General features: G+C 43.6%; 2 protein-coding genes across 3 annotated transcripts in view; both read left to right on the top strand.

Moving 5' to 3' along the window:
• psmd3 (proteasome 26S subunit, non-ATPase 3) overlaps positions 1-892 on the top strand; it is a 45,203-nt gene extending 44,311 nt beyond the window's left edge. For both annotated transcript variants that reach the window (XM_056287914.1, XM_056287913.1), the window contains one exon: positions 521-892. In XM_056287914.1, coding sequence (XP_056143889.1) covers positions 521-598 — 78 coding nt within the window. In that variant the 3' untranslated portion in view covers positions 599-892. The remainder of the gene's footprint in view (positions 1-520) is intronic.
• Positions 893-7,803: 6,911 nt separating this feature from the next.
• On the top strand, positions 7,804-20,700 carry LOC130120092 (uncharacterized). The gene is made up of 5 exons (XM_056288710.1): positions 7,804-7,850; positions 9,033-9,196; positions 12,829-12,939; positions 19,452-19,583; positions 20,325-20,700. The coding sequence occupies exons 1-5, from the start codon at positions 7,835-7,837 to the stop codon at positions 20,508-20,510; spliced, it is 609 nt and encodes a 202-aa protein (XP_056144685.1). The 5' UTR covers positions 7,804-7,834; the 3' UTR covers positions 20,511-20,700.
• Positions 20,701-27,765: the final 7,065 nt, after the last annotated feature.

The following is a 27,765-nucleotide window of genomic DNA, read 5'->3' as shown; positions in this document are numbered from 1 at the left end:
TAACCAACAGTCATGGAAAGGTTTGCAGATTTGAAAGGGTGTTGGCAGCCTGTTTATATTTGTAAGGTATAAATTAATTCCAGATTAATGTAACTATTACAGAGACTGTTCTAGTCATATTACTTAGTGTTATTATTCTCTGTCTCTAGTGGTAACAACACCATTAATACAGACACAGGATAGTGCACTTACAGCAAGATTTTACTGTCATCGGCTGTAGTTTTGCACACTGTCAACAGTATCTAGAATGACTTTGATTAGTGTTTTATTTAGTGTTCAGAGCAAAGGATTGTCTCGTTTTGCTATGTTTTATTTACAGTTTGTCAAATGATATCCATCAGATTTTGTAGTCTGTGCACACACACGTGCACCCATGGAACCCTGAAACCACAGAGCCCCCCCCACGTAACAGATCCCAGTTTAATCCCTGGGGGATGTGGACTCCTCAAACAAAGCACCTTTATATCATGTTGTATTCATTGAAATAAATTTAAAAAAATTTCTATTTGTGTGCATGCAGGAGCGCCGGGAGCGTGAGCAGCAGGATCTGGAGTTTGCCAAAGAAATGGCTGAGGACGACGATGACAGTTTCCCATGATCTCACCCATTACTTCCTGCTTCGTGTATGGGCAGGATAGTGTTTTCTGTGTCTGTACTGTACTGTTAGCAGATCATCAAACAACTCACAATACCTTTCTCTACCCCCAATTTTTTTTTTTATGTTTTTTTTTTGGCTTGTATACTTGCCTTACCACCGCACTGTAAACTGCCCACCGAACACTCTTAACTTCTTATCCTTGAAACAGTCTATATACTCTTCTATAGCATGTGTTGGGTGTATCTGTGCTGAGTATGACATGGGGTTGAAAAAAATAAAATGAGTTCCATTTTGTCTGTCTTGTCTTTATCTTAAAGTGGAGTGGGTGGGGCTCAGGTGTTTTGCTAACAACAAAATAAAAATTAATAGTCATTTATGAATGGGTGATTATTTTTTCAGCCACGGAAGGGAATTGTCAAACCTGCAAGAACAACTTGAGCACTGTTTATAGATCAAGTCTACAACCCAGTTTTTTTTCCCAAAAAGTTTGAGATGGAAGTTGGCCAAATTGATTTATTTAGCAATGGCTAGTGTGCAACACAACACATGTGCGCAAAACATGCGCAACACATAAACTATGTTACTTTTCGTTTCCATAGAAAGACGTGACAAATCTTTTTCTCTTTTTTTTTTCATTCATCTTCTGCCGCTTCTCCCGGCTCAGGTCGCGATGACAGCAAGCTAAGTAGGGCACTCCAGATGTCCCTCTCCCCAACAATGCCCTTTAGCTCCTCCTGCAGGATGCCAAGGCGTTCCCAGGCCAGATTGGACATGTAACCCCTCCACTGAGTTCTGGGTCTATGCCGGGGTCTCCTCCCAGTTGGTCGTACCCAGAAAACATCCAAAGGAAGGTGCCTAGGAGGCATCCTAATCAGATGCTCGAACCACCTCAACTGACTCCTTTTGAGGCGATGGAGCAGCGGCTCTACTCCGAGCTCCCTCCAGATGTCTGAGCTTCTCAACCTGTCTTTAAGGCTGAGCCCAGACACCCTATGGAGGAAACTCATTTCAGCTACTTGTGTCTGCAATTTCACCCTTTCGGTCACTACCCAAAGCTCATGACCATAGGTGAGGGTTGGAACAAATATTGAATAGTAAATTGAGAGCTTTCCCTTCCGGCTCAGCCCCCTCTTCACCACAACAGTCTGGTACAATGTCCGCATTACCGCTGGTGCTGCACCAATCCACCTGTCAGTGTCCCCCTCCATCCTACCGAGATACTGGAACTCCTTCACTTGAGGTAACAACTAATCCCCAACCCAGAAGGAGCAATCCACCATTTTCCGGTAGAGAACCATGGCCCCAGACTTGGGGGTGCTGACTGTCATCCCGGCCATTTCACACTCAGCTGCAAACCGCCCTAGTGCACGCTGGAGGTCGCGTTCTGATGAAGCCAACAAAACCACATCATCTGCAGAGTTCAGAGATGCAATTCTGAGGTTCCCAAAACGGACACACTCCTCACCTTGGCTGCACATTGAGATCCTGTCCATGAATATAACAAAATCAGAGACAAGGGGCAACCTTGGCGGAGTCCGCAAGGGTAAAGAGTTGGTCCGTTGTTCCATGGCCAGGACGGAATGCACATTGTTCCTCCTGGATCCAAGGTTTGACAATTGGTCAGAGCCTTCTTTCCAGCACCCTTGAGTAGATTTTTCCAGGGAGATTGAGCAATGTGATGCCCCGATAACTGGAGCACACCCTCCAGACCCCCTTTTTAAATATGGAAACCACCACCCAGTCTGCCACTCCACAGGTACTGTCCCTGATCTCCATGTGACATTGAAGAGGCATGTCAGGCAAGACAGCCCAACAATTTCCAGAGCCTTCAGCATCTGAGGGCAAATCTCATCCACACCTGGTGCCTTGCCACCGATGAGCCTCTTAACTACCCCAGAGACCTCTGCCAGGGATATGGGAGGGGCTTCCCCTGAGTCTTCAGACTCTGCCTCGTCCACTGAGGATATGTTAGCCGGGTTCAGGAGCTCCTCAAAGTGTTCTTTCCATCGCTCGACAACATCCCCAGTCCGGGTCAACAGTTCCCTTCCCCAGCTGAACACAGCCAGAGTCAAGCCCTGCTTCCCTTTCTTGAGTCGCCGGATGGTTTGCCAGAACATCCTTGAGGCCAACCAAAAGTCCTCCTCCATAGTCGTACCGAACTCCTCCCACACCCAAGTTTTTGCTTCCGCGACCGCCGAAGCTGCAGCCCTTCTGGCCTCCCAGTACCTGTCTGCTGCTTCAGGAGACCCCTGGGCCAACCAAGCTCGAAAGACCTCCTCCTTCAACCTGACGGTTTCCCTCACTGCCGGCATCCACCAGCAGATTGCCACCTCGACAGGCACCGATGACCTTATGACCACAGCTTCTGCCTGCCGCATCTGCAATAGAGGCTTTGAACGTGGCCCACTCAGACTCCATGTCCCCAGCCTCCCTCAGGATACACGAGAACTTCTCCCGGAGGTGAGAGTTCAAGATCTCATGGACAAGGGCCTCTGCCAGACATTCCCAGTTCATCCTCACTACACGTTTGGGTTTGCCAGGTCTGTCCGGCAGCCTTACCTGCCATCTGATCCAACTCACCACCAGGTGGTGATCAGTTGACAGCTCTGCTCCTCTCTTGGCCTGAGTGTCCAAAACATACGGCCGCAGATCTGATGATACGACCACAAAGTCTATCATCGATCTTTGGCCTAAGATGTTCTGGTACCAAGTACACCTATGAACTACCTTATGTTAAAACATGGTGTTTGTTATGGCTAACCCATGACTCGCACAGAAGTCCAATAACAAGGCACCGCTCGGTTTCAGATCGGGGAGGCCGTTCCTCCCAATCACGCCCCTCCAGGTTTCTCCATCGTTGCCCACATGAGCGTTGAAGTCCCCCAGCAGAACTATAGAGTCGCGAGGCAAAGCCCTATCCAGGACACCACCCAGAGACTCCAAGAAGGCCAGATACTCCAAACTGCTATTTGGTGCATAAGCACACACAACAGTCAGAGCCCCCCCCCCCCCCCAGCGACTCGCAGTCGTATAGAGGCAACCCTCTCATTCCCCGGGGAGAACTCCAACAAGGCGGCGCTCAACCAGGGACTTGTGAGTATCCCCACACCCGCCCGGCGCCTGTCACCTTGGCCAACTGCGGAAAAGTAATGAGTCCAGCCCCTCTCCAGGAATTTGGTACCAGACCCCATGCTATGTGTGGAAGTGAGCCCAACTATATCTAGTTGGTACCGCGCCACCTCCCGCACCACCTCAGGCTCCTTCCCTGCCCGAGAGGTGACATTCCACGTCCCGAGGACCAGTCTGCGTTGCCGAATGTCGGCATGCCCCGGTCTCCGCCTTTGCCTGCCGCCCGGCCTGCATTGCACCCTACCCCAAAGCTCATCCCCGCGTGTGGTGGGTCCACGGGGTGGTGGCTCCATGTTGTTTTTTCGGGCTGAGCCCGACCGGGCCCGGTCGTGACAAATCAATGAAGGATTTGTTTGCCTTGCCGTATTGTCCTCCTGTCAGTGCTGCCAGTTATTTATATGAAGGCTCTCAGCTCCTGCTGCTCTCTCAAATCTGTCAGTAAACTGAGGTGCACGTCAGTAATAGCCTACAGCCTTCCTATAAAACTCCGTGTGGGTATGTCGGTTAACGCTCGAAACACTGTAATCTCGTGTTTCACAATAGCAGAAACCAATTAAGTGTGCGTCAGCGCGCGTGCGCGGCCAAGCAGCTAAGTAAACGTCCGCCGCGCTTCGTGTCTTACAACGACTCCGCCGTTTCGCAAGAGAGGAACGGCAGTTTTGTGTCTCGGTGCCATGACATAAAATTCCCAGATTATTCATCTTGGGTGAAACGAGGGAAGATATGACATGGCAGAAAGGGCAAAAGCAATGATTAGTAATGATGGGGAAACAAAGACGGTCTTAATCAGCCATTCTCATTTCCCAACACCCGTCGGGTGTTAAAACGCTGGTGGGAGGTATATAAAAAAGCCCCCCCCCCCATATAGCAATTAAATGGAAGAATTAGTTTCTGGGGAAAACTCCGTAGGTTTCCTAAACGGACCAAACGTTGATTTTCCATCCATCCCTTATCCGAACCGCTTTATCCTGCTCCCAGGGTCGCGGGGATGCTGGAGCCTATTCCGTGAAAAACAAACGTGGTTTCCTCGGAATTATGATTGACGTTTGTTCTCGCCATTTGTTTGAATGAATACAGTTATGATGCACCATCTTCCACCATGGTTACATGGAGTTGTCTGATTGGTTTCCGCGGATAGTTTGACTTCATTCTGAGTTTTATCATAACTGTCCTCTTTTGGGACGGTCCCAGTCTCGATGTAGTTACGACTGTAGGTCTTAGCAGTATAATCTCGTGGTTCTGTCCTGCAGATGAGAATGTGCCTAAACTTTATGAATGCATAGCACCGTCCTGTTTGTATCTGTGAGCACGTGTGTCCATTTTGTGTACCTGTCCCGATTTCTCGCTCTCTCTCTGTCTATCTCCCTCTCTCTATAGCTCTCCATCTGTCTATGTCTCTCTCTATCTGTCTCTCTCTCTCTCTCCCGCTTTCCAGGACGGCTTTTCTTCCTTTATGGACTGTCTGATGACCATGGATCATCTCTCTCGCTCGACCGCCCGATGACTTCGGAGCCTGTTTGTGATGCATCCTGTCTTCCCTTGGACACAATCGAACCCTGCTGGAGATTTATGCTGTCGTTTGCGTTGTTCTCGTTTAAAATGGCCTTTATACAGTTTATTTTAGCTATGACAACTGCTGTATCACTCTCATCACTTCTCTCCGTGTGAATGCTGTGTGGAAACCTGCCTCTCCTCTTGTGTGCATGTGAAAGTCTATTCTCTTCAGGACCCCACTGAGCAGAGCTGGTTTGTGGTGCGGGGTCCCACCAGCTCTTCACTGCATCTGTGGGGTTCCTGGTGTTGTCTTGGATGGACACAGACTCACTAAATATGCCTTACACTCCCTTTGCAAGTTTATTACCCAGCACATTTAAATTTCCTAAATTTTATGCATTAACTGTATGTATTCTACATTACCCCGTTGTGTGTGTAATCTATGATGTTTTATTATAATTCTGTTATCTTTGTGTAAATTTGTGCATTTGACACCTATTGCATGTCTCTCCGCCCTGGAAGAGGGACCCCTCCTCTATTGCTCTTCCTGAAATTTCTCCCACATTTTTTTTTTCCTGATGAGGTTTTTCTTGTGAAGTTGTTACTCATTCACGTCTATGAGCCAAGGAAAGAGGGTGTCATATATGTCTGGATTTTATTATTTATTTTCCCCCAGTATAGTTTTGAGGAGAGAAGTGTTTAATATTTTGCCTCCATCCTGGCGATTTTCACTCCAACCTCAATCTAACACACCTGATCCTACTAATTACCTGCTGACCAGCAGCTTGATGAATTGAGCCGGACTTGTTAAATTATGGCTGGAAGTGAAAACCAGCAGGAGCAGGGTTAAAGTATTTGTTAATGTTTCACTGGTTTTTATTTTTGTGTTGAGCATGCCAGAACAATCTCATTAGCCACCGCCATATGATGTTTTCAAGGCTGAAATATATCTATTATTTGGTGATCCCTCCACTAAATTACAAGTTTTGGTAGCTATGTAGGAGGTAAGACTGCTTTGCATACAGGTTCCTGTGCTTGGAAGTAAAAGGTCCGCTTCTCTGGAACAAAAAAAAAGTTATTCTAGTTAAGCCAACTACAGCTCCGGACAAGGAGGATCTCCTTCCTGGTTACTGGGGCAAGCTGCCAAAAATGATAATGCAGAAATTATGAGAAATGTGACGTCACACCCAAACAGGATGCCGAAAGACACAGGCTATTCAGGCTACTGTTACTTTCTGGTAGTTATGATGTTCTGTGGCAAATCCTACCAGTCTCACACCAAATTAGAACTGTTTAATAACAGAAAATAGCAAACGATTAGGCCTATGTGTATTTGACACATTTAATGCCAGTCTGCTTCATTTATGCCCCTAACGGCCATCCCTCTATTAAAAAGAGAGCAAACGAACTTAAAAAAAAATAATTCCTCCTCAGGTGTCAGACTTAAAAGACCCAACCTGTGATTTATTTGGTCGTACAAAATTGAAGTATTTTTACAGAAACCATTTGAAGAGTTTTGAGTTTTAAACGAAAAACAAACATTTTGTGTCTTTCTCGGTCAATATGGACCTGTTTTACCCCCGTCTTTGCAAAACATTACAGATGTCAATAAAGGTTTTTACAGTGTGAGAAAACGTTAGAAACTCAGATCTGGTTATTTAGCATGTGCCTTTGTATCAAGAGACCTGAAAGTCATGAGAGTGAGGAGACCTTACAAGAAAATCAGTCTGGTATACTAGTTTCAGACAGAGAGTTCACTAATAGAGAATCCAAAGAGCTCACAGTGGTTGAACACCATGGAGTAGCTCCCCATGGATGCTACCATATATATATATATATATATATATATATATATATATATATATATACACACACACATATATATATATGTATGTATATATATATATATATATATACATACACATATATACACACATACACACACACACACACACACACACATATATACATACATACATACATACATACATACATACATACATACATACATACATACATACATACATACATACATACATACATACATACATATCTATATGCGCTCTTCCTCTTGATGAATTGAACTGTTTCTTTTAAATAGTCTTTCTCTTCTAAGTGTGTTTGTACTGCAGCATGCCTAGGCTGTTATGACCCGGCATGCTGTACATTTTTTTCTTGTGTAATTTGTCCTGTGATGTCCCATCGTATCATTGTGGTATGTTGTAGCTACTCATTGTAAAGCCCTTCGGGACTACCTGGTGAATTTGGGCTATACAATTGAACTTGACTTGACTTGACTGGACTTGATTTCATCAGCTCGGGCTGCACACATCCACTGTACAGACGTGCCTTTGAAATCCGGAGTCCCAGTGCGCGCAAACCTGACGCACACGCATGCCGCTCAGTCACCTTCGGGAATTGTCGGGAGAGTCATTCACCACTGCTCAGCTGATCGTCTCCGACCTACACAGCCGGATGTAGCTCATATGGAAAATCCCACATGAGGTGCATATGGACATAAATACTTCAATCCGAGTGCAAATGGGAGAGAAAACTCCACTTTCCATCTTTGGCGAAGATACCGCTGCAATCCAGAAACCGCCCTGACAAGGAATGAACCCTCTCCATAGTAAGTGAATCGCATATCTCTTTATCTATTTGCGAAAGGCTGCTTAAAAGTTTAATCAGTGTTACGGTTAATCTCGACGCAGATGACATTCCGTCCGGTGCGACTTTTTATGTTTAGAGCACAGTGTAAGCGCAAGAACCCGAAATAGCCTATCGGTATACAGAGATTTGGGCGGCGATCCCAGCAGCAGCTGTGGCCTACTAACAGGGGGTGTGTGAAGGACTAGAGCGAAAAGCCTCCAAAAACGTATTTAATTCTTTCTCTTTCTTTCCCCTCATCATCTTCAACGCTCTCTATCTCGGTCCGGCTGACAGACACGCCATCTACGCGACGTCTCCAGCGCGTTTTTACGCGTGACCGATGTGCGCGAATGCACGTGTGCGTCGCTGACCCGTCAGATCGATTATAAATTGATTTGTTTTATTAGAAACAGCTATGTGATTGTTTTTTTTTGTTTTTTTTTTGTATTTTGCTTAAATCCCCGGTATAATTTGACAGTACTGTGCGCTAAATCCTGATTATCGAGGAACCGGTGGCGAATAAATCAGGAACACACTGTTAGTTAACAACTAGTTAACAACTTGTTCAAGTAACCCTGATCCCAGTGAAGAACAGACTGATGGCTGCCAAGTTAGTGAACCGGTATCTGGATATCTGTGAATCTGCATAGTGAAATGGCATGTAACAAATATCAAATCAGAACTTCCTTATTACATCCACATTAATAACTACGTTTGGGTCCCCTCAAGTAAAGCAGTGCATTATACTCAGTGCTTTCGAGGAATGATGCGCTACTTTACTAGAAGGGGCACACGTGGTAACTAATATAGAGGTAATAATGAAGGCACTGGTTACATGCCATTGTCAGAGCGAATCAGGGGTGATTCCCAAGTGAGTGTTTACTATGCAGATTCACAGATATCCCAGAACTAATCAATAACACGGCATCTAACAGTATGTTCTTGAGTAACATCATGAACTAATCAATAACATGGCATCTAACAGTATGTTATTGAGTAACATCATTATCTGCCATACAGTACTTGATCGAGAGTTATTCAGGAACTACTTGTTATTAACTAACAGTTCCTGATTTATTCACGACTCATTCCCTGGTAACTACTCAGGATATTGTGTATAGTATTGTAAAGTGTTACCAAATCCCTTGTTCCCTCTTTCCAGCTGTCCTTCTGCAGTGCTTCCTTGCCGTGTTGGTCCGGACCAGACCTGTCCTGGACCGGAGCTCTGAGGCAGAGTTGAGCCAGATGGTACAGCAGAGCAAAACTTTGGTGGAGAAGATTCTGCGGGACTTACCTGTTGTACATGGAGCCACAATCCACACCGTGGTAATATAATACTATTACATACATATATTTACCGTCACCCATCACATCTGCCTTCAAGTCAACTCTGGTCTTAACCAATTTTACTTGGCTTTCATACTGGTATAATTGTATTCAATTGTCTAGAGTTCAGGTTTTATTTTCTCCCTATTATAGTTTTCACCAGGGAAGTGTTTAATATTTTGCCCCAGTCAGGTGTAGGCCTATACCAGTGGTCACCAACCCTGCACAATCCTGCCAGTTTTCACTCCAACCTCAATCTAACACATCTGATCTTACTAATTACCTGCTTACCAAGAGCTTGATGAATTGATCCAGACTGGTTAAATTACAGCTGGAGTGAAAACCAGCAGGAACAGGGTCAAAGTGTATCGGTTAATGATTCACAGGTTCTTATCCATGTGTGGATCATGCCCGATGTGTTATATAACCATTTGTAATGACTTAGGCAAATGGCAGCATGGGCCATAGAGCTCTTGCCAAAACGTTTAATCAAGTATATCCAAAGGAACCAGGGAGCAGCTACCTTCAGAACAAAATAATCTCATTAGTCACTGCCATATGATGTTTTTAAGACTGAAATATATCTATTATTTGGTGATCCCTCCACTAAATTACAAGTTTTGGTAGCTATATGGGACAGTGTATTTGCAGCCAAAGGCTTGCTTTGCATACAGGGTCCTGTGCTTGGAAGTAAAAGGTCCACTTCTCTGGAAAAAAGTCCTTCTAGTTAAGCCAACTACAGCTCCGCTCAAGGAGGATCTACTTCCTGGTTACTGGGGCAAGCTGCCAAAAATAGTGCAGGAATTATATGAGAAATCAGATTTCATACCCAACAGGATGCCGAAAGACACAGACTATTGAGGCTACTATTACTTTCTGGTAGTTATGATGTTCTGTGGCAAATCCCACCAGTCTGACGCAAAATTAGATTTGTTTAATAGAAAATAGCAAACAATTAGGCCTATGTTTACTTGACACATGCCAGTCTGCTTCATTTATGCCCCTAACGGCCATCCCTCTGTTAAAAAGAGAGCAAACCAAATTAAAAACACCCTCCTCTGGTGTCAGACATAAAGACCCAACCTGTGATTTATTTGGTCATAAAATTTAAGTATTTCTTTACAGAAATAATTGAAGAATTTGAGTTTTAAATGGAAAACAAAAATTTTGTGTCTTTCTCGGTCAATATGGGCCTGTTTTACCTCCGTCTTTGCAAAACATTACAGATGTCAATAAACTTTTTTACAGTGGGAGAAAACGTTAGAAACTCAGATCTGGTTATTTAGCATTAGCCTTTGTATCAAGAGACCTGAAAGTCATGAGAGTGAGAAGACCTTACAAGAAAATCAGTCCAGTATACTTGTTTCAGACAGAGAGTTCACTAATAGAGAGTCCCAAAGAGCTCACAGTGGTTGAACACCATGGAATAGCTCCCCATGGATGCTATCATATATATATATACACATACATACATATATATACACACACATATATATATATATATATATATATATATATATATATATATATATATATATATATATATATATATATATGCTCTCTCCCTCTTGATGAGTTGAACTGTTTTCTTTTAAATAGTCTATCCAAAGGATTTGAATCAAGTGCAACTGGACTTGGTATATATCCGTGAAGACGTTTCACCTCTCATCCAAGAGGCTTCCTCAGTTCATGCCTTTCTGACTAGACAAAGCTAGTCTGACTGGCTGGTGATGAGTCAGACTAGCTTCGTCTAGTCAGAAAGGCATGAACTGAGGAAGCCTCTTGGATGAGAGGTGAAACGTCTTCACGGATATATACCAAGTCCAGTTGCACTTGATTCAACTCCTTTGGATAACCATGACCTGGATGAATGAGAACATTCACAGACAAGTTTTAAATAGTCTATCTTTCTCTTCTGAGTGTGCTTGTACTGCAGCATGCCTGGGCTGTAAAAACTCGGAGGGCCGTATAATTTGTCCTGTGTAATTTGTCCTGTGATGTCCCATCGAATCATAAGTACCTTAAGTCCAAGAGGGCTATTGAGTTCCACTGGACTGAAAGTAAAAGTGTGTTTTGTAAGACTACAAGTCCAGACACATGCATGCACATTCTGTTGGAGTGCAGGAATTTTGAATGTCTACCCTGTTTCAGCGTTAGAGAGAGACAGAGAGCTACTACTACTACTACTTTCGGCTGCTCCCGTTAGGGGTCGCCACAGCGGATCATCCGTTTCCATTTCTTCCTGTCTTCTGCGTCTTCCTCTGTCACACCAGCCACCTGCATGTCTTCCCTCACCACATCCATAAACCTCCTCTTTGGCCTTCCTCTTCTCCTCTTCCCTGGCAGCTCCATATTCAGCATCCTTCTCCCAATATACCCAGCATCTCTCCTCCACACATGTCCAAGCCATCTCAATCTTGCCTCTCTTGCTTTGTCTCCAAACCGTCCAACCTGAGCGGTCCCTCTAATATAATCGTTCCTAATCCTGTCCTTCTTCGTTACTCCCAGTGAAAATCTTAGCCTCTTCAACTCTGCCACCTCCAGCTCCACCTCCTGTCTTTTCGTCAGTGCCACTGTCTCCAAACCATATAACATAGCTGGTCTCACAACCATCTTGTAAACTTTCCCTTTAACTCTTGCTGATACCCTTCTGTCGCAAACCACTCCTGACACACTTCTCCACCCACTCCAACCTGCCTACACTCTCTTTTTCACCTCTCTACTGCACTCCCCGTTACTTTGGACAGTTGACCCCAAGTATTTAAACTCAAATGCCTTTGTCACCTCCACTCCTTGCATCCTGACCATTCCACTGTCCTCTCTCTCATTCACGCATAGGTATTCCGTCTTGCTCCTACTGACTTTCATTCCTCTTCTCTCCAGTGCATACCTCCACCTCTCCAGGCTCTCCTCAACCTGCACCCTACTCTCGCTACAGATCACAATGTCATCCGCAAACATCATCGTCCATGGAGACTCCTGCCTGATCTTGTCCGTCAACCTGTCCATCACCATTGCAAACAAGAAAGGGCTCAGAGCCGATCCTTGATGTAATCCCACCTCCACCTTGAACCCATCTGTCATTCCAACCGCACACCTCACCATTGTCACACTTCCCTCATACGTATCCTGCACCACTCCTACATACTTCTCTGCAACTCCTGACTTCCTCATACAATACCACACCTCCTCTCTCGGCACTCTGTCATAAGCTTTCTCTAAATCTACAAAGACACAATGCAACTCTTTCTGGCCTTCTCTATACTTCTCAATCAACATTCTCAAAGCAAACATCGCATCTGTGGTGCTCTTTTGTGGCATGAAACCATACTGCTGCTCGCTGATCGTCACCTCTCCTCTTAACCTAGCTTCTATTACTCTTTCCCAAATCTTCATGCTGTGGCTGATCAACTTTATACCTCTGTAATTTATGATCCGCATATTTGATTTGGCAAAGATTTTACGCCGGATGCCCTTCCTGACGCAACCCTCCCCATTTGTCCGGGCTTGGGACCGGCACTAAGGATGCACTGGCTTGTGCATCCTCAGTGGCTGGGTTAGAGAGACAGAGAGCTGAAATCTTATTTATTTGTGACCAGTTTCCAACCGACATCCCCCTGTTGTCCCTATAGGGTCTGACCTTCAACTCCACCAGCCAGCCGACCAATCTGCAGATCATGGCCACATCTCTGGGCATCCCTCCTGCACCCGTTCTCAAACAGCTGTCTGAACGCTTCACACTGGTCAGTGTCTGAATGTGGAAACAGGACTGCATGTCTAGTATGGGCTCTTGCATAGCTTGCTATCTCAACTATCCCCTAACTATGCCCTAGCACATCTTGACTTAGCTTATCATATTACATTATTTTATCTTGTTTGTCTTCGCTTCTTTTCTTTTTTTAATTTTAGTTTAGTTTTATTTAGTTGCAGAGGGATAAAACATTGAAGAGAAAAGCTAAAAACAATCCCTGTTATAGGATATGTATAGAGATAGATGTAAACCACCAGTCTGTGCTTTTTCCATCAAAAATGCAAAGGGGCAAAGAAAAAATCTCACCACAAGATCCATAACCTCAAAAGAAACCCTAGCTGACTAGTCTCATATGAGGTCAGTCAAACCAAAGTCAAGTCACACTTAATGGATACAGCACATTTAATGCTGAATGCATTCTAGTGAGCTTTACAAATCTGTAATGTAAATGTCTCAATCTTTTTCCATTTTCACATTTTCTTACCCCCCCGCCCCCATTTTATCAGCTCATGGTTTTTTCTGTGGAACACTATTCTCATACTTTCTCCTAAAATAGATATCTTTCTCACTTTGTAACTTTCCCTTTTTCTTACTCAAGTTTATTACTCTTCATTGAAGTCACTGACAACAGTGCTGGCTTTAACGTCCACCTCCTCCTCTGCTATGGTCTCTGAGCTGGCTCTTGGTGGTTTCTGGTTCTGTAACCACAGAATTCATTTGGAAGAGTGGTTTTTCTTATCACTATAATGAATCAGTCATATCTCAAACTGTATAATCAAAACGGATGCTTTGCACTGTTTCTCACTTGTTTCGGTGAATATTGCAGGAATTGTGAAGTAACAAAAGAATCCATTCACATGCTTTCATTTTTATTTTTTTTAACAAAATAATACAACTGTCAATTAATGCTAATCGCATTTGTGTTGCAGTGGCAGCTTGTGTGGACTGTTTAACTCGTGTATTCTCTTTCTTTCCTTTGTTGCCTTTGATTTCTGACATCTTACTTTGATTTCATCATATCTGAATGAAGTGTGATGCCTCTAAACTGCCTCCATGTTGTTTTGTTGATCGTGTTTTGTTTTTTTGGGGTGGGGGGGAATTCCCCCCCCTTTTTATCCCAATTGTACTTGGCCAAATACCCTATTTTTCCGAGCTGTCCCAATCTCTGCTCCACCCCCTCTGCCGATCCGGGAAGGGCTGCAGTCTACCACATGCCTCCTCCGATACATGTGGAGTCGCGAGCCACTTGTTTTCACCTGACAGTGAGGCGGTTCGCCAGGGGCACGTAGCGCGTGTGAGGATCACGCTATTCCCTTGAGCCCCCCCCCCCCCCCCGAACAGAGGAGGCGCTAGTGCAGCGACCAGGACACATACCCACCTCTGGCTTCCCACCTGCAGATACGGCCAATTGTGTCTGTAGGGACACCCAACCAAGCCGGAGGTAACACGGGGATTCGAACCGCCGATCCCCGTGTTGGTTAGCAACAGAATAGACCACTGCTATGCTACCCAGACACCCTGATCGCTCATTTTTTATGATAAACCAGCGGCGTTGTAGGAATAAACATGTTCTAGAATTATGTGATTCCAGGTTTTATGGTGTTGGCAGTTGAAGATTTTATCCTACAGTCTTGTTATTTGTAGCAAAATCTGGAACAAATTGTTTTGTAAAAATTAAGAGATTCAAGACAAAGACTACTAAGATATAAAAGCTATAAAAGTTTGCATCTTTAAAGGACAATTCCGTTTCTTTACTGTTAAGTTATTTAGGGGACTTTAGCTCTTGCCCAAACTTGAAAAAGGCCTTAGCCAACCACAAGGAATTTATGGCACAACTCAAACAGCAATCTTCTTTAGTCTTGTTTTAATTGAATTATTTCAACTTTCAAGCTTTTTGATGATTGCGTTGTTAGGTTGAAAACCAGACTGACAGAGCTTTAGATGCTTCCATGATCAATTTTTCCAGTACAGTTAGATGAACTTCATAGCCTTCACAGTTAACGCGTTCTACAACTATTTTGTAAGCATGTTCACAGACCTTTTCAGCTTCTCCAAATGCCGCTGCCAGCTCATCTAGCCCATACCTAGTCCAGAGGTTAGCTTGAACAATCTCCTTTACCTCATCAAACCTTTTCTTACAGTCACAGGTGACCTTCTCAAGGTTTGTCTCCTGCTCCCTCTCTAGCAATGCCTCTTCACCATATTCAGCATTGGCTTCAACCTCTAACAATAGCCCAGTTCTGAAATCATCATTAGCTTCAATGACCCTCCGCACATTGGCAGAGAACTTCACAAATTCTTTTCTGAGCTCTGATTCAGTTAAAGTGCTTGCTTTCTTACTGAGGTAGTTGGCCTGCCACGTGAAGCAGCTCTTTGCAGCCATTCTCTCCTTTCTTAGCTGATCCAATGTTTTGCCAAGAACTTCATCTACCATCTTGATCTGTGAGATGTTTCTTCTCTTTTCTTCTCTTTTCTGAAGCCTTTGATCTTCTTGTCCTGTTGCTGCACTGATGAGTATCAACAGCTACCTTTTGATCATCAACTGAAATGCCGAAGGTTTTTCAAGTGTAACGCTGATGGTTTTCAACTGTCATGTTATTTAGAGGAATTTGCTTCAGCTCCTGCCCAAACTTGAACAAGGCCTTAGCCAACCACAGGGAATTGATGGCACAACTCAAACAGCAATCTTCTTTAGTCTTGTTTTAATTGAATTATTTCAACTTTAAAGCTTTTTGATGATTGCGTTGTTAGGTTGAAAACCTTTACAATACAAAAAGAGGGAAAAATGCTGCCATTACTGCTAATTCCTTTCCACAAGTACAGAAAAATAAACCTATTTTTTTACTTAATCATTCTTTTTAAGAGTATGAACAAAATGAATTTCACTCATATTCTACATCCTTTACCAAATTAAATCGACCAATAACCGTACACATTGAACTTAATTACACAGAACATGGCTAACTTCAAGCTAACTGAACTACACATGCGATAAACTACACAGCAAGGCAACCTGAGTGATTAGCTAGCCATTTTAATATTAGCCTAATACCAGAATGTTAACTAGCAATGAATTATAACAATAACGTTAACCAGCAATTAATTCTAATGACAAAAAAAAGGATATATTAGCCCACCAGTGGCATCCCTGTAGACGGCCAGCAAGATGAAGCTCTCCCCACTCCAATTTTGGTTTAATTGTGACTAGTTGGCTTTAAGATAGCACGCATCTGCAGCTCACACCACGCGCTCCGTCTCTCCCGTTGTGAGCGCCTTTTAATCTTTTTTCTTCTTCGTGATGATTTTTTCTTCTTCTTCATGGCCTATTCACAACAACCGCCAAACTTAACTTCCTTCTGTGTCAAAATAAAAGCTGCCATTCATTTAGGATCCGGTAGCACACCTCCCACTTGAGCTCCTGGTTACTGAACCCAAGGAGCTCACATCACTATTTCCCTGAAACTGCTTAGTCTAGTTTTGTTGCTCCTCGACTGCAGGCAGGACAACCAGATGCCTGACGTCTCTGTGAAGAATTGTGGCAGGAATCTTGTTGATGGGCTTCTTCCCACTTCTGGCACTCCCACTCATGGTTCCCTCATGAGCTGGTTTCTTAATCATAACTGGGTAGCAGGGAAATTTTCGGACATTGACGTCTCTCACAATGCCTTTCTTGTCAGTATTTACACTGATCACCTTGGCCATCTGGAACTGACCTCTCAAGGAATTCTGATCTGCTAGCCACACAACATCCACTACAGCAAGATTCCTCTCTCTCTCGTGTGCCACTTGCTTCTGATAAACAGGTTCGGACCTGTCAACTGACACCACTTCCTCCAAAACTTGTTTACCTCTGATTGGATGGCTCTCAACCTCTTGTAGGGGTAACCCTCGAATTGGAAGTCTCCTAGGTCCCCTCTCAATGATGTAAACCTTTGGTAGGTAAGCAGAAATCCCTCTGCTGAAAGGTCACCAACAATATAATAATAATAATAATAATAATGCCTTTTATTTGTGGGCACCTTTCAAAACACTCAACAACACCTTACAGAATACATTAAAAAAAACAAGCAGTACTGTATCAGACAGCATAAAATCAAAACAAAGCAGGGTAGACAATAAAAAGTTAACACAACAGATAAGTATAAAATCAACACCTGCACAAAACTCAGTGAAGCATGGATCAGACTGAATATGCCAGTTTGAAAAGGTATGTTTTGAGATGGGACTTGAAGGTTTAAAGAGAGTCAATGTTGCAAATTTCTTGTGGGAAAGAGTTCCATAGGCGGGGGGCAGAATGACTGAAGGCTCTAGTCCCCATGGTAGTCAAGCGGGCTGATGGTGTAGTGAGTTGGAGAGCAGAAGAGGATCTGAGAGTGCGGGAGGACGTGCAGATATGAAAGAGTTCGGAAAGATATGAAGGAGCTAAGTTACCATGGGCCTTAAAGGTGAGGAGCAGGATCTTGAAGTCAATATGGTATATAACAGGAATCCAATGGAGTTGCTGAAGAATAGGAGTGATATGATCTATGGAAGGAGGTCTGGTAATAATACGGGCAGCTGAATTCTGGACCAATTGAAGCTTGTGAAGACACTTGACGGGAAGGCCAAAGAGGATAAAATTACTGTAGTCAATACAGGATGCAACCAGGGTGTGAGTGAGTATGGCTGTGCTTTTAGGTGTAAGTGATGGCCGAAGATGATTAATATTGCGTAGGTGGAAGCATGCAGACTGAGTAACATTGTTGATGTGGGCTTCAAAATATATAATGTGCTGTCCAGGATGACACCCCGACTCTTAACCTGAGGTGATGGGGGAACTATAGAATTGTCAATAGTAAGAGAAAAACTATCAGTTTCGGCCAAAGTAGATTTAGTGCCAACTAAAAGGACCTCAGTTTTATCACTATTAAGTTTGAGGAAGAGGTATGAAAACCACGATTTAATTTCTAGTAAGCAGTCAGAAAGGGAAGTGGGTGAAAGAGTGGAGGTAGGTTTGGTGGATAGATAAAGCTGGGTGTCATCCGCGTAGCAATGAAATTGAATGCCAAATTTCCTGAAAATGTGGCCAAGAGGTAGTAAGTAAATAATAAATAGGCGGGGTCCCCATACAGAGCCCTGGGGAACACCGGTAGTAAAAGGAAAGGACTGAGATCTCAAATTTTTAAGTTGGACAAACTGAGTGCGACCAGAGAAATATGATCTAAACCAGTCATGGGGGTGCCAGTCATTCCAATGGAAGCTAATCTTTCTAGGAGGATGTTGTGTGAGATGGCATCAAAGGCTGCACTCAGATCAAGGAGGACAAGTATGGTTAAGAGCCCAGAGTCGGCTACCATCAAAAGATCATTAGTGATTTTCACCAATGCTGTCTCCGTACTGTCCATGGAGCGAAAACCAGACTGGAATTGTTCAAACAGATTGTTGTTAGTCAAGTGAGCGTGTACCTGAGATGTGACTGTTCTTTCAATATCAGCGTTCATGGCCCTGGATGCCATGCAGCTGAATATAACTCCCCAGACTTTTAGCCTTACTCGCTTCCTCACCTCATCTTCTACTTCATAGGGCCCAAACAGGTCCATGGTGGTGAACTCAAATGGAGCTGCTGGTCCTGCCTGCTCTGGTGGGAGGTCACTCATTATCTGTTGACAACAATTTGCTCTTCCTTTCCTACATGTCACACAGCCATCTACTACATTTTTGGCTATTCTTCGACCTTTAACTACCCAGGCTTTTCTTCTCATCCTCAAGAGTGTTCCTGCCACTACCTCATGATTCGCACTGTGAGCCTCTCTAGCTAGAAGTTTAGATATCCACGCTTCATGTGGGAGAATGGGCATTGCAGTTTTTTCTTCGCTGAAGAACTGGATCCTGCATCCACAGATAAGAAGTCCAGAATCTTTGTCTCTAAACACCACTAACCTGTTGAGTGTCATGTCAGAGAATATCACATCTTCCTGATCTGACAAACAGAGGTCTTTAAAGGCATACTCATGGTCTTTGACATTAAGCACAAGCACTCTGGGTTTTTCATTTGAGGGTAGTGCCTCCCACTTTGCCTGCTTTGTGGCCTGGCTCTTCAGGCCCAACCACTTGTTAGCAGCTCACCACACCCAAGCAATGACTCCATTTTTTTTCTTCGTGGCCTATGTACGACAACCGCCAAACTAAACGTCCTTCCGTGTCAAAATAAAAGACGCCATTCATCTAGGATCCAGTAGCACAATTACAGTGTGGGTCTTATTTTCATAGTTTTTGCCATCGTTCATATTGGCGATAATGTTATTGTACTCAACAGCTTCATTGTGTAGATTTTGGACACAGGACCAGCAGTAGACACAGTTTTACAATGAAGTCTTATGGGGCATGAGACCCAGACTGTAAAAAGAACGATTTATCCCTTAAGGCCACCTTTGAGTCAGGCCCTTTGAATTGTCCTAGCCTCCTCCACCATAAGGTATCTCTGTATTAATAAGCTCTTCTTTCTATAACTGATGCCCCCTGCAGGAGCAATGTGTGAGCCGTCTGTCTGTGGGTGTCCAGCTTCACCACGACCTACTGGGAGACTTGGAGGGCAAAGTGACAGGTCTGACCGACCTCAAGGCGGATCTACGAGACCTGCTGTCACAGATCAACAAGGTAGGACAAGCGCATCACAAGTCGCTGTTACGCATCATGTTGATGGTTTCATGACAAAAGCCAACAACATTTTTTTTTTATTTCCTCGAAGGCATTTGTACGTGAAAAACTAAATACAGAAGTAGAACACCAAGACAATCCACTACTTGATTTTCTTGGAAGAGTGCCAGCTCTACCTAATAAAAACAAGTATCTCGACCATCCTGTTTGAACGTGAGCAAGGTGGTGGTATTACGGTGGAGTGGAAAGGGGATTAACCACATTCTGTTAATACTGTGGGAATGACTGACTACTCATATATTAACTTCAGAAAGTCTTGGTCAAAGATGAGAAAGGCCTTTATGTGTTCTTGAGTCCACTAAATGTATTGAACACTATCTGAGCTCTGTTATAATCAGCACCTATCCGGTTTAGTCAAAAGATGGATACCCAATACTGCTATGTCAGAATGTTCACGTACTGTTCTGTTTTCCATTTTCTCCTTTTTTTGCTATCTTGTTGTTAATATTTTACATTTTAATGTTGTTATGTAATCTACATTTGAAACTATAACTACGTTGTATGGTGTATTGGGCAATGTGTGTGTGTGTGTGTGTGTGTGTGTGTGTGTGTGTGTGTATGTGTGTGTGTGTGTGTGTGTGTGTGTGTGTGTGTGTGTGTGTGTGTGTGTGTGTGTGTGTGTGTGTGTGTGTATGTGTGTGTGTGTGTGTGTGTGTGTGTGTGTGTGTATATACCCCTTAGATGCAGGAACAGGGCCGGTTGGGAAGCGTGGAGCGGTACGAGACTACAGACTTGGCTTCTCGTATTAATGGAGACTACCAGCTGCAAGTGGCCACTCACCTGACTCTGATCCAGTTGCGTTCCTTCTGCCACGATATGGTCCGCAGCTTGAGAAACCTTGCTACTACCTACAGGCCAGGCGCATGAAGGAGGCTATGAAATACTTCGTGCCAAACCAGAGGCCAAGGAAAGGACAAGGAGTAAATTAGTTAACCCCTGTGGAAACACCAAACCTCATCTTGAGAACAAGAGGAGCTTGATCTTCTCTTTTCTGCCCCAAAAATAACCACACCAAGGCCTCCTCGGACTGCCTGCTTGCCTGCTCACAAGCACACACATGTTTACACACACTGATAAATATATATAGCGTTATAGCGGGGGTTTTTTTCAGAAACCGTCAATGGTGTTGATAAAAATGCTCAACAAATGAGGAGTGGAATTTTTTATATATATTTATACTCATATATATTTATACTTTATACTCATACACACCATCTCAAAAGTCTAGGCCATTCAAGTCAACTTTTTAACTTGTCCACCCTGGCTGGACTGCATAAAGGACCACTGACCCTTGGAAGTGAAGGACCATGGGGACCGTGGGTGTGGTTTAGACAAACCAGTCCCTCCAGGCCTGGAGGACAAAAAGGTTTGAACAAATCTTTGTGAGTTGGGGGATCTTTTTTTTTTTTTTTTTTTGGAGATGTATGCTGGAGTTTATTCCATCATTCCAAAGAAATTTAAACAGAAGCCAACCAATTACTGCAGCTCAGTGAAAAAGTCCCTGAACTCTGTGTGACAGAAAAAAAAAAGGAACAAGAACTTTCATCGGTGGTCTCCGATACAATACAACTCGCCTCCACGGGCGGTTGGCCATCACCACTCCATATGGGACACAAACAAGTTAATGTCAGTTGTTTGGTGAGTTTAATTTCTTTCTTTTTTTTTCTTTTTTTTTTAGCATTGTCGTGGCAGTTATCTAATTCTACTCTGACATTAAATGAGGAACGAGACAAAAATCTCTTACAGTATTGTCACACGATTTTAATATATATGTTCAATAAACAGACGCACAAGCTCAGACGCTTGTGTGTGCCCCGATCACAAGGCACACCATCTTTATACCATAGAACAACGCCCATTGCTTTGATCACAATGATTTGTACTCAGTCTCTTTTGACATGGATAGAGGGTAGTTACAATGGTGCACACTTAAGAGCCTCTTCATCATCCTGTCTTGGAGGAGACAACTTGCCCTGGTGAACTCCTGCTGGGTAAACTTCTCGCTGGATAACAGAGCTTGTTTACTGTCCCCAAGAGGTTACCTCACCTTCTGCCAGGACCCTCTCGGGATCGCTTCCCATGACTCTCAAATGGCTTTCACATCTCCCTCTGTTATCAGGCCCTTACCATTTGAAATAAGAAGAGGCACTTTTAAACCCCCTCCTTGTGTATGAGTCCCCAGACATCTGTTCAAACAATGTAAGCTTAGCTGATCTGTGGTCAAAGATTAAAACTAAGCAACTTACATATATGAATTGCGCTCACAAGCATAGTCAACAATATTTTGCACACTCCATGGACGAGTTGTAAGGACACCTTTTTTCAAATTGTACCCTCATTGCTTTCATCGAGCCTGGTGGGAACACAGGATGTTAAGTCCTCTGTCTGGTGCACAGGCGCAGAAAATGTTTTGGAAGGATTACTTAAGCATCGATGCAAGTGTGAGGGACACCTTTAGCAGTCACTGTTCTACTGTATGTCTGGTTCAGTGAGTCCAACAGAGGAGTCTCCTGTAAGTCTACTGTCTTGTCTCGAGAGCCTGGATGAGCCCCGTTGTGAATTTATTCACATGACTGGAGCAGAACAATCGCATTGACACACAAGTCGATGTTTGTTATATGTCGGTTAAAAGCAGTGATCTTGTAACTGACAGATCGGCAGTTTAAAGAAAGCAGGATAATCTGTGAAAATTGTGTTTTGACGCATAACAGTGAAGACGTGGTTTTTGCCAGGCAGTTCTGCTTTAATGTGTGAAGCTTACATAAAATAAAAAAAAAAAAAACGAAAACGTGCAGGCATAATAGCTTTCTCAGATTAAGTGCTGCAAGTCACTACCTGCCCTGTAAAAGACTGTGACGGCTTTGGGTAAAGCACATTTGTTCACTGCAGTTCTCCAACGCTCCCTCTGTCATGGCAGCCTTGCAAGTACATTATTATTGTTAACTATTTATTATGCTATTTATTATGTTTCTTGAATGTCCCCTATTTTCTTATATATATTTATTAAGTTGTGATGATCTTTTGTATTTATATCTTATTGTGTGTACCAGTATGGGTGTCTAAAGGCAAGATTTTAGAAGCTGCTGAAGACATTGTAGTTAACTTCTGCATTGTTGCAGAGGTTAACTACATATCCAAGATGTGCAGCGTGTACGGATGGAGCAATGTTACGGATGACGTCTGTTGTCGATGTTTCCCTTATCAAGCAAAGAGTGAGACGAGTCTTAAAATCAACCTATAACACAGTGGCTACTAAATCAATTGACATTTATTCTGCAGAATAGGGGAGCTGCTCCAAGTCATGCATTCAAGTAGCAATGCCTTGCAACTCTCACCGATCAGGATGGGAGAGACGCATTTATGCCAGTGAGAGAGAGAGTGTATGCGTGTTTGTGTGTTTGTGTGTGTGTGTGTGTGTGTGTGTGTGTGTGTGTGCGTGTGTGTGTGTGTGTGTGTGTGTGTGTGTGTGCGTATGCGTGTGCGTGTTCATGTGTGTCTGTTGAGGTAGCGAATGACAGGTTTGCTTGATCACCTTTGACCTCATGACCTCGATTTGGTCATGAGGAGGTCAACGGGAAGAATATGTTTACATGGGGAAATGTATACCGTGCTGGAGACATAGACATGTTTACAAAAAACATGAGGAGATCGACAGGAGCACATGTTTAACAACACAGTGAAAACATTCAGAGTTATTAACTAAGGAATGAACAACAATCTATACTGTGTTCAGTCAGTAAATCACAAAGAATGAATAACATAGTAAAACACTCAGGGCTATAACATGTGAACTGCAAAACGAATGATATAAGAAACATTAAAAGGCATTTTTCCATTACATTCCCCCCTTTTGTGTATAGCAATGCTCACAAAATAAGGAAAAATACACTAGTTAAAATGTGTGCCTTTAGTGAGGTCAAAAAAACAAAAACAAAACTACATTAGTGTAGAAAAAATTCACCTCATGAACCCCTGGTAGAGCGATTGCACAAAACAGCTATTACAATCACACAGAAAATAACTTCTCGAGTAGGAATGTAATTACTCAATGTAAATATCAGTACACATATTCCTCATTAAAATAAGGCGGTCTCCAATCGGGTAATATAGTATTCATTGACAAGGAGACATACTGTCCGGATACCATATTGGTAATCATCTTATGACGAATAGGCATTACACATGTCAGACAGCAACAGAGTATCAAACTCACAGTTACCACAAGTGTCAATATTTTCATTAGCTCAAAACCCCAAAAGCCCAGTTTACCTTCTAACCAAGCAAATGGGTTTGTAGGGTCGGTTTGTTCTGCTGTCAAATCATTACGCAGGTCTTTCATAGCTTGTATGGCTAAAGACAAATTTCCTGAATCTTCATTGTTAGCAGGAATAAAAGTACAACATGAATCCCCTACCATAGCACATACACCTCCCTGAGCAGCATTCATTGCATCTAGTACCATGTGATTTTGAAGGACCATTAGGGGTACTGAAGTTAATTCTTGTTTGATTGCTTCTTCTGTTAGAATAGTTGAATTAATTAACAGTATTATCTTATAATGTATGGAATTTAGCCAGCGAAAAGCTGTGGACACACCTACAGATGCTATTACAAATGCAAAGAAATGTTCTGCTCCTCCTATAATTTTGTGCACTTCTGGAACCGATGTGTCGGCTGTATATGCAGCCGATCATTTCACTCGCACCGCCTGATGGATCTTGGTCAGACTGTACATGTAAATTGGCATAGTTAACATAATTGGTGCGCAGATGCCTGCCCAGTTCTTAGGTAAACTTGTACACTGTGTGCCCGCACAGCCAATAACTATCTGGAATTGTAACGACTCCCATAGTATAAGCGCACAGGGTGTGATTACATGCATCTGTTGTTCCTACTGGAAATCTGGGGTAACAGTTATTTCTTTTGTCAAAACAAGTAGATTGGTAACATACTGGATAAACGATTCCGGCATGTGAATGAACCATATATGAAGAGGATAAGGCACAATGGTCACAGTAGTTACTGGTCTTCTCCATGTGCTAGTACAATTAAGTTGCCCTTTAGAAAGGTTGTAGTGAAATATTGCTATTGTTACAGGTACCGGCTGTTACCCGTGGAGACAGAATATAATCTCCGTTTTAAACAGATAAAAGTAGAGAGACAGGAGACAGTGTTTGCATCAATCAGGCTGTTCCGTCTTTCTTAAACATTTTTGTTTACAATCTGATCATTTGGTTTCTTTCTTTCTTTTTCTTTTTTTATCAAAATAATCTAACAAAAATACAAGTCTCATAGCATCTCATGAATTCCATATTCACATACAAAATCATGACTTCTCCAGTTTCAGACATCTGAATTAAAAATCCTTTGTAATCTATGAAAATTAATCACTAATAAAAGTGTAACCAATCCATCAAGTGTTGATGTAAATTTGTTGTATTAAAAAAACCACCTTCAGTCACTACTTGCGTAGTCTTTGAAATTATCAACATTAAATAAATATAAACAAACGTTTACAATTATTATTCTGTCCTACGTGTTTGTGTCCATGTATAAACAGGCCGACAGATAGCCAACACGAAGAATCCCAAAGAAATACAGAGTCCCGGTCCAAGTTGATGAACTTTACTGAAGAACTTTGAGAATTCAAACCTTTTTTGTAAAACTGCATAGGGGGGCAATACAGAGAAAGAATGTTTCAATAAACATTGCATAAATTATAAAATGTTAACACATGTCTATGACATAACTATATAACACATGTAAATAACTGTACGTAACCTAGGAATTACGAAATCACACATGACTTATGAACTAATTGTAAATAATGTACATATAACATAGATCAGTATGCTATAATATAGGCGGAATATGGACAGACAGAATAACGTGACATTTCTACCATGGAGCTGACACATCTAACTAGCAACCGAAAGCCTGGCTGGCTAACTAGCTAATAGAAAATGGAAGAAGCTAACGTTACACATAGCTATTTTCATATTAACATGAATACAACGAAGTTCTTATAACGGACATCGTCAATCACTTAAATAATGTCGCAACTGAACTTACAGACGATGCTCTCCAAGGCACAAACGTAGATAGAAGCAATAAACACAGAAGCTGGGCAAACATATGAAACTCCGCATGGAAAGCTGGACTGTACTGCTACCATGACTACCAGGCAGCAAACTATTTCCTGAATTAAAGTCACGTGAGGAAGGCTAGAGGGAGCAAATAAACTTCAAAATAAAAGTACTCTTCTCACATTCTAATAAAGTAATGTCACACTCCCCGCCTGGTATACTTACTATACCACTATCTTAAACTAACATGAGGAGCATGTCCGGAGAACACAAACTAACTCAGGCCATATCCTCAGCAGGCATGAGTAGGACTGTCTCGGAGACAGGCCTCAGGAAGGTCTTTGTAGATCCATATTTTGTGACCTTGAGCTCAATCTTCCTGACCTTTCCATCCTGGCGAGGGAATGTCTTTGTAACAAGAGCCACGGGCCACTCGTTCCTCGTCACTTGATTGTCCTTCAGCAACACTAGGTCGCCCTCCTTGGCGTTAGGACGCATGTCCTGCCACTTGCTGCGACTTTGGAGTGTGGGGAGGTACTCACGCCTCCATCAGTGCCAAAAGGTGTTGGCGAGATGTTGCACCTGCCTCCACTGCTGGCGGTGAAGATCCTTGCTGTCGAAGGTCCCCGGAGGGGGAGGGAGAGTACACACCTTTTGCGTCAGTAGTGAAGCGGGAGTCAGGAGGAAGGGAGATTCTGGGTCCGAGGAGATTGGTGCGAGGGGCCTGGCGTTGATGATTGCCGTAACTTCTGCCATTAAGGTAGACAACACCTCATGAGTAAGGTGTGATTGGCTGGTTTCCCTGAGCATGGAGTCAAGAATACGTCTGGAGACTCCAATCATACGCTCCCAGGCTCCTCCCATATGGGAGGAATGAGGAGGGTTAAAGATCCTTGAACACCCTTCCTCACCCAAGTACTTCCTGACGTTGGGCTCTTCGGGATCTGTGAGGAGCATATGCAACTCCTTGCAGGCGCCTGTAAAGTTTGTACCACAGTCAGAACGAATCTGCTTCGCAGGGCCTCTCAGTGCAAAGAATCGTCGTAAGGCATTGATGAAACTTGATGTATCCATCGATTCGATGAGTTCGATGTGCATGGCACGTGTGCTCATGCACGTGAAGAGGACTGCCCACCTCTTGCTGTTAGCTTGACTGCCACGGGCTCGTCTTGTGGTGACAGCCCAAGGACCGAACACGTCGAGTCCTACGTAGGTGAAGGGTGGCTCTGTGCTAAGATGGTCGGAGGGTAGGTCTGCCATTTTCTGTTCGGCCGTCCTCCCTCGAAGTTTGTTGCAAGCCACGCATTTGCGGAGGATGCTGTTGATGCACCGCTTGGCTCCGACGATCCAGAATCCTGCTGTGCAGATGGACCCTTCCGTGAAGATATGACCCTGATGTTTGACTCTCTTATGGTAATGCGTCACAAGGAGCGTCGCGATGTGGCTGCAAGCTGGGATGACGACTGGGAACTGTTCTCTTGTGTCGATTGCTGCATGCTTGAGCCTTCCCCCTATCCTCAGAAGACCGTCTTCATCCACGTAGGGGTCCAGCTTCCTTAGAGGACTGTGTTTGGGAATACTTTTCCCAGCAGCCAAGCAGGTGAACTCTTCTCTGTAGGTCTCTCTTTGCACACAGCTGATGATGAGAGTCTCTGACATCGATAATTGTTCCGCCGTGCAAGGCTTTGTGGGAGCTGTACAGGTTTTGAGGTTGCCTTCCACAGCAGCTTTTTTGAGCTCCAAGATGCGGGTTAGGGATGCGATAGCTCGCACAAGAGACTTCCATGAGGAGAACCGCTCAAAGCGATGAGATCCCAGGTTAGCTGGAGGGACAGAGAGTCGTGGCATGAGAACGCACCTCACTGTCAGAATCCGGGTCGACGAGTTCGTGAGGCTCCTCTTCAGGAGTGTGAACTCCGTCAGGCAGGGACAGGAAAGGGGGTCCTGTGAGCCATGTAGTGTTTGTTAGCTCGGTGGCAGGTACCGATCGGGTAGCATGATCCGCTGGGTTTTGCGCTGTGTGGACGTAGCTCCAC

Source organism: Lampris incognitus, chromosome 10 (assembly GCF_029633865.1).
Source record: "Lampris incognitus isolate fLamInc1 chromosome 10, fLamInc1.hap2, whole genome shotgun sequence".
Taxonomy (NCBI): domain Eukaryota; kingdom Metazoa; phylum Chordata; class Actinopteri; order Lampriformes; family Lampridae; genus Lampris; species Lampris incognitus.
The sequence above is the reverse complement of the archived record's forward strand: the minus strand, read 5'-3'. Positions and strand labels throughout refer to the sequence as shown.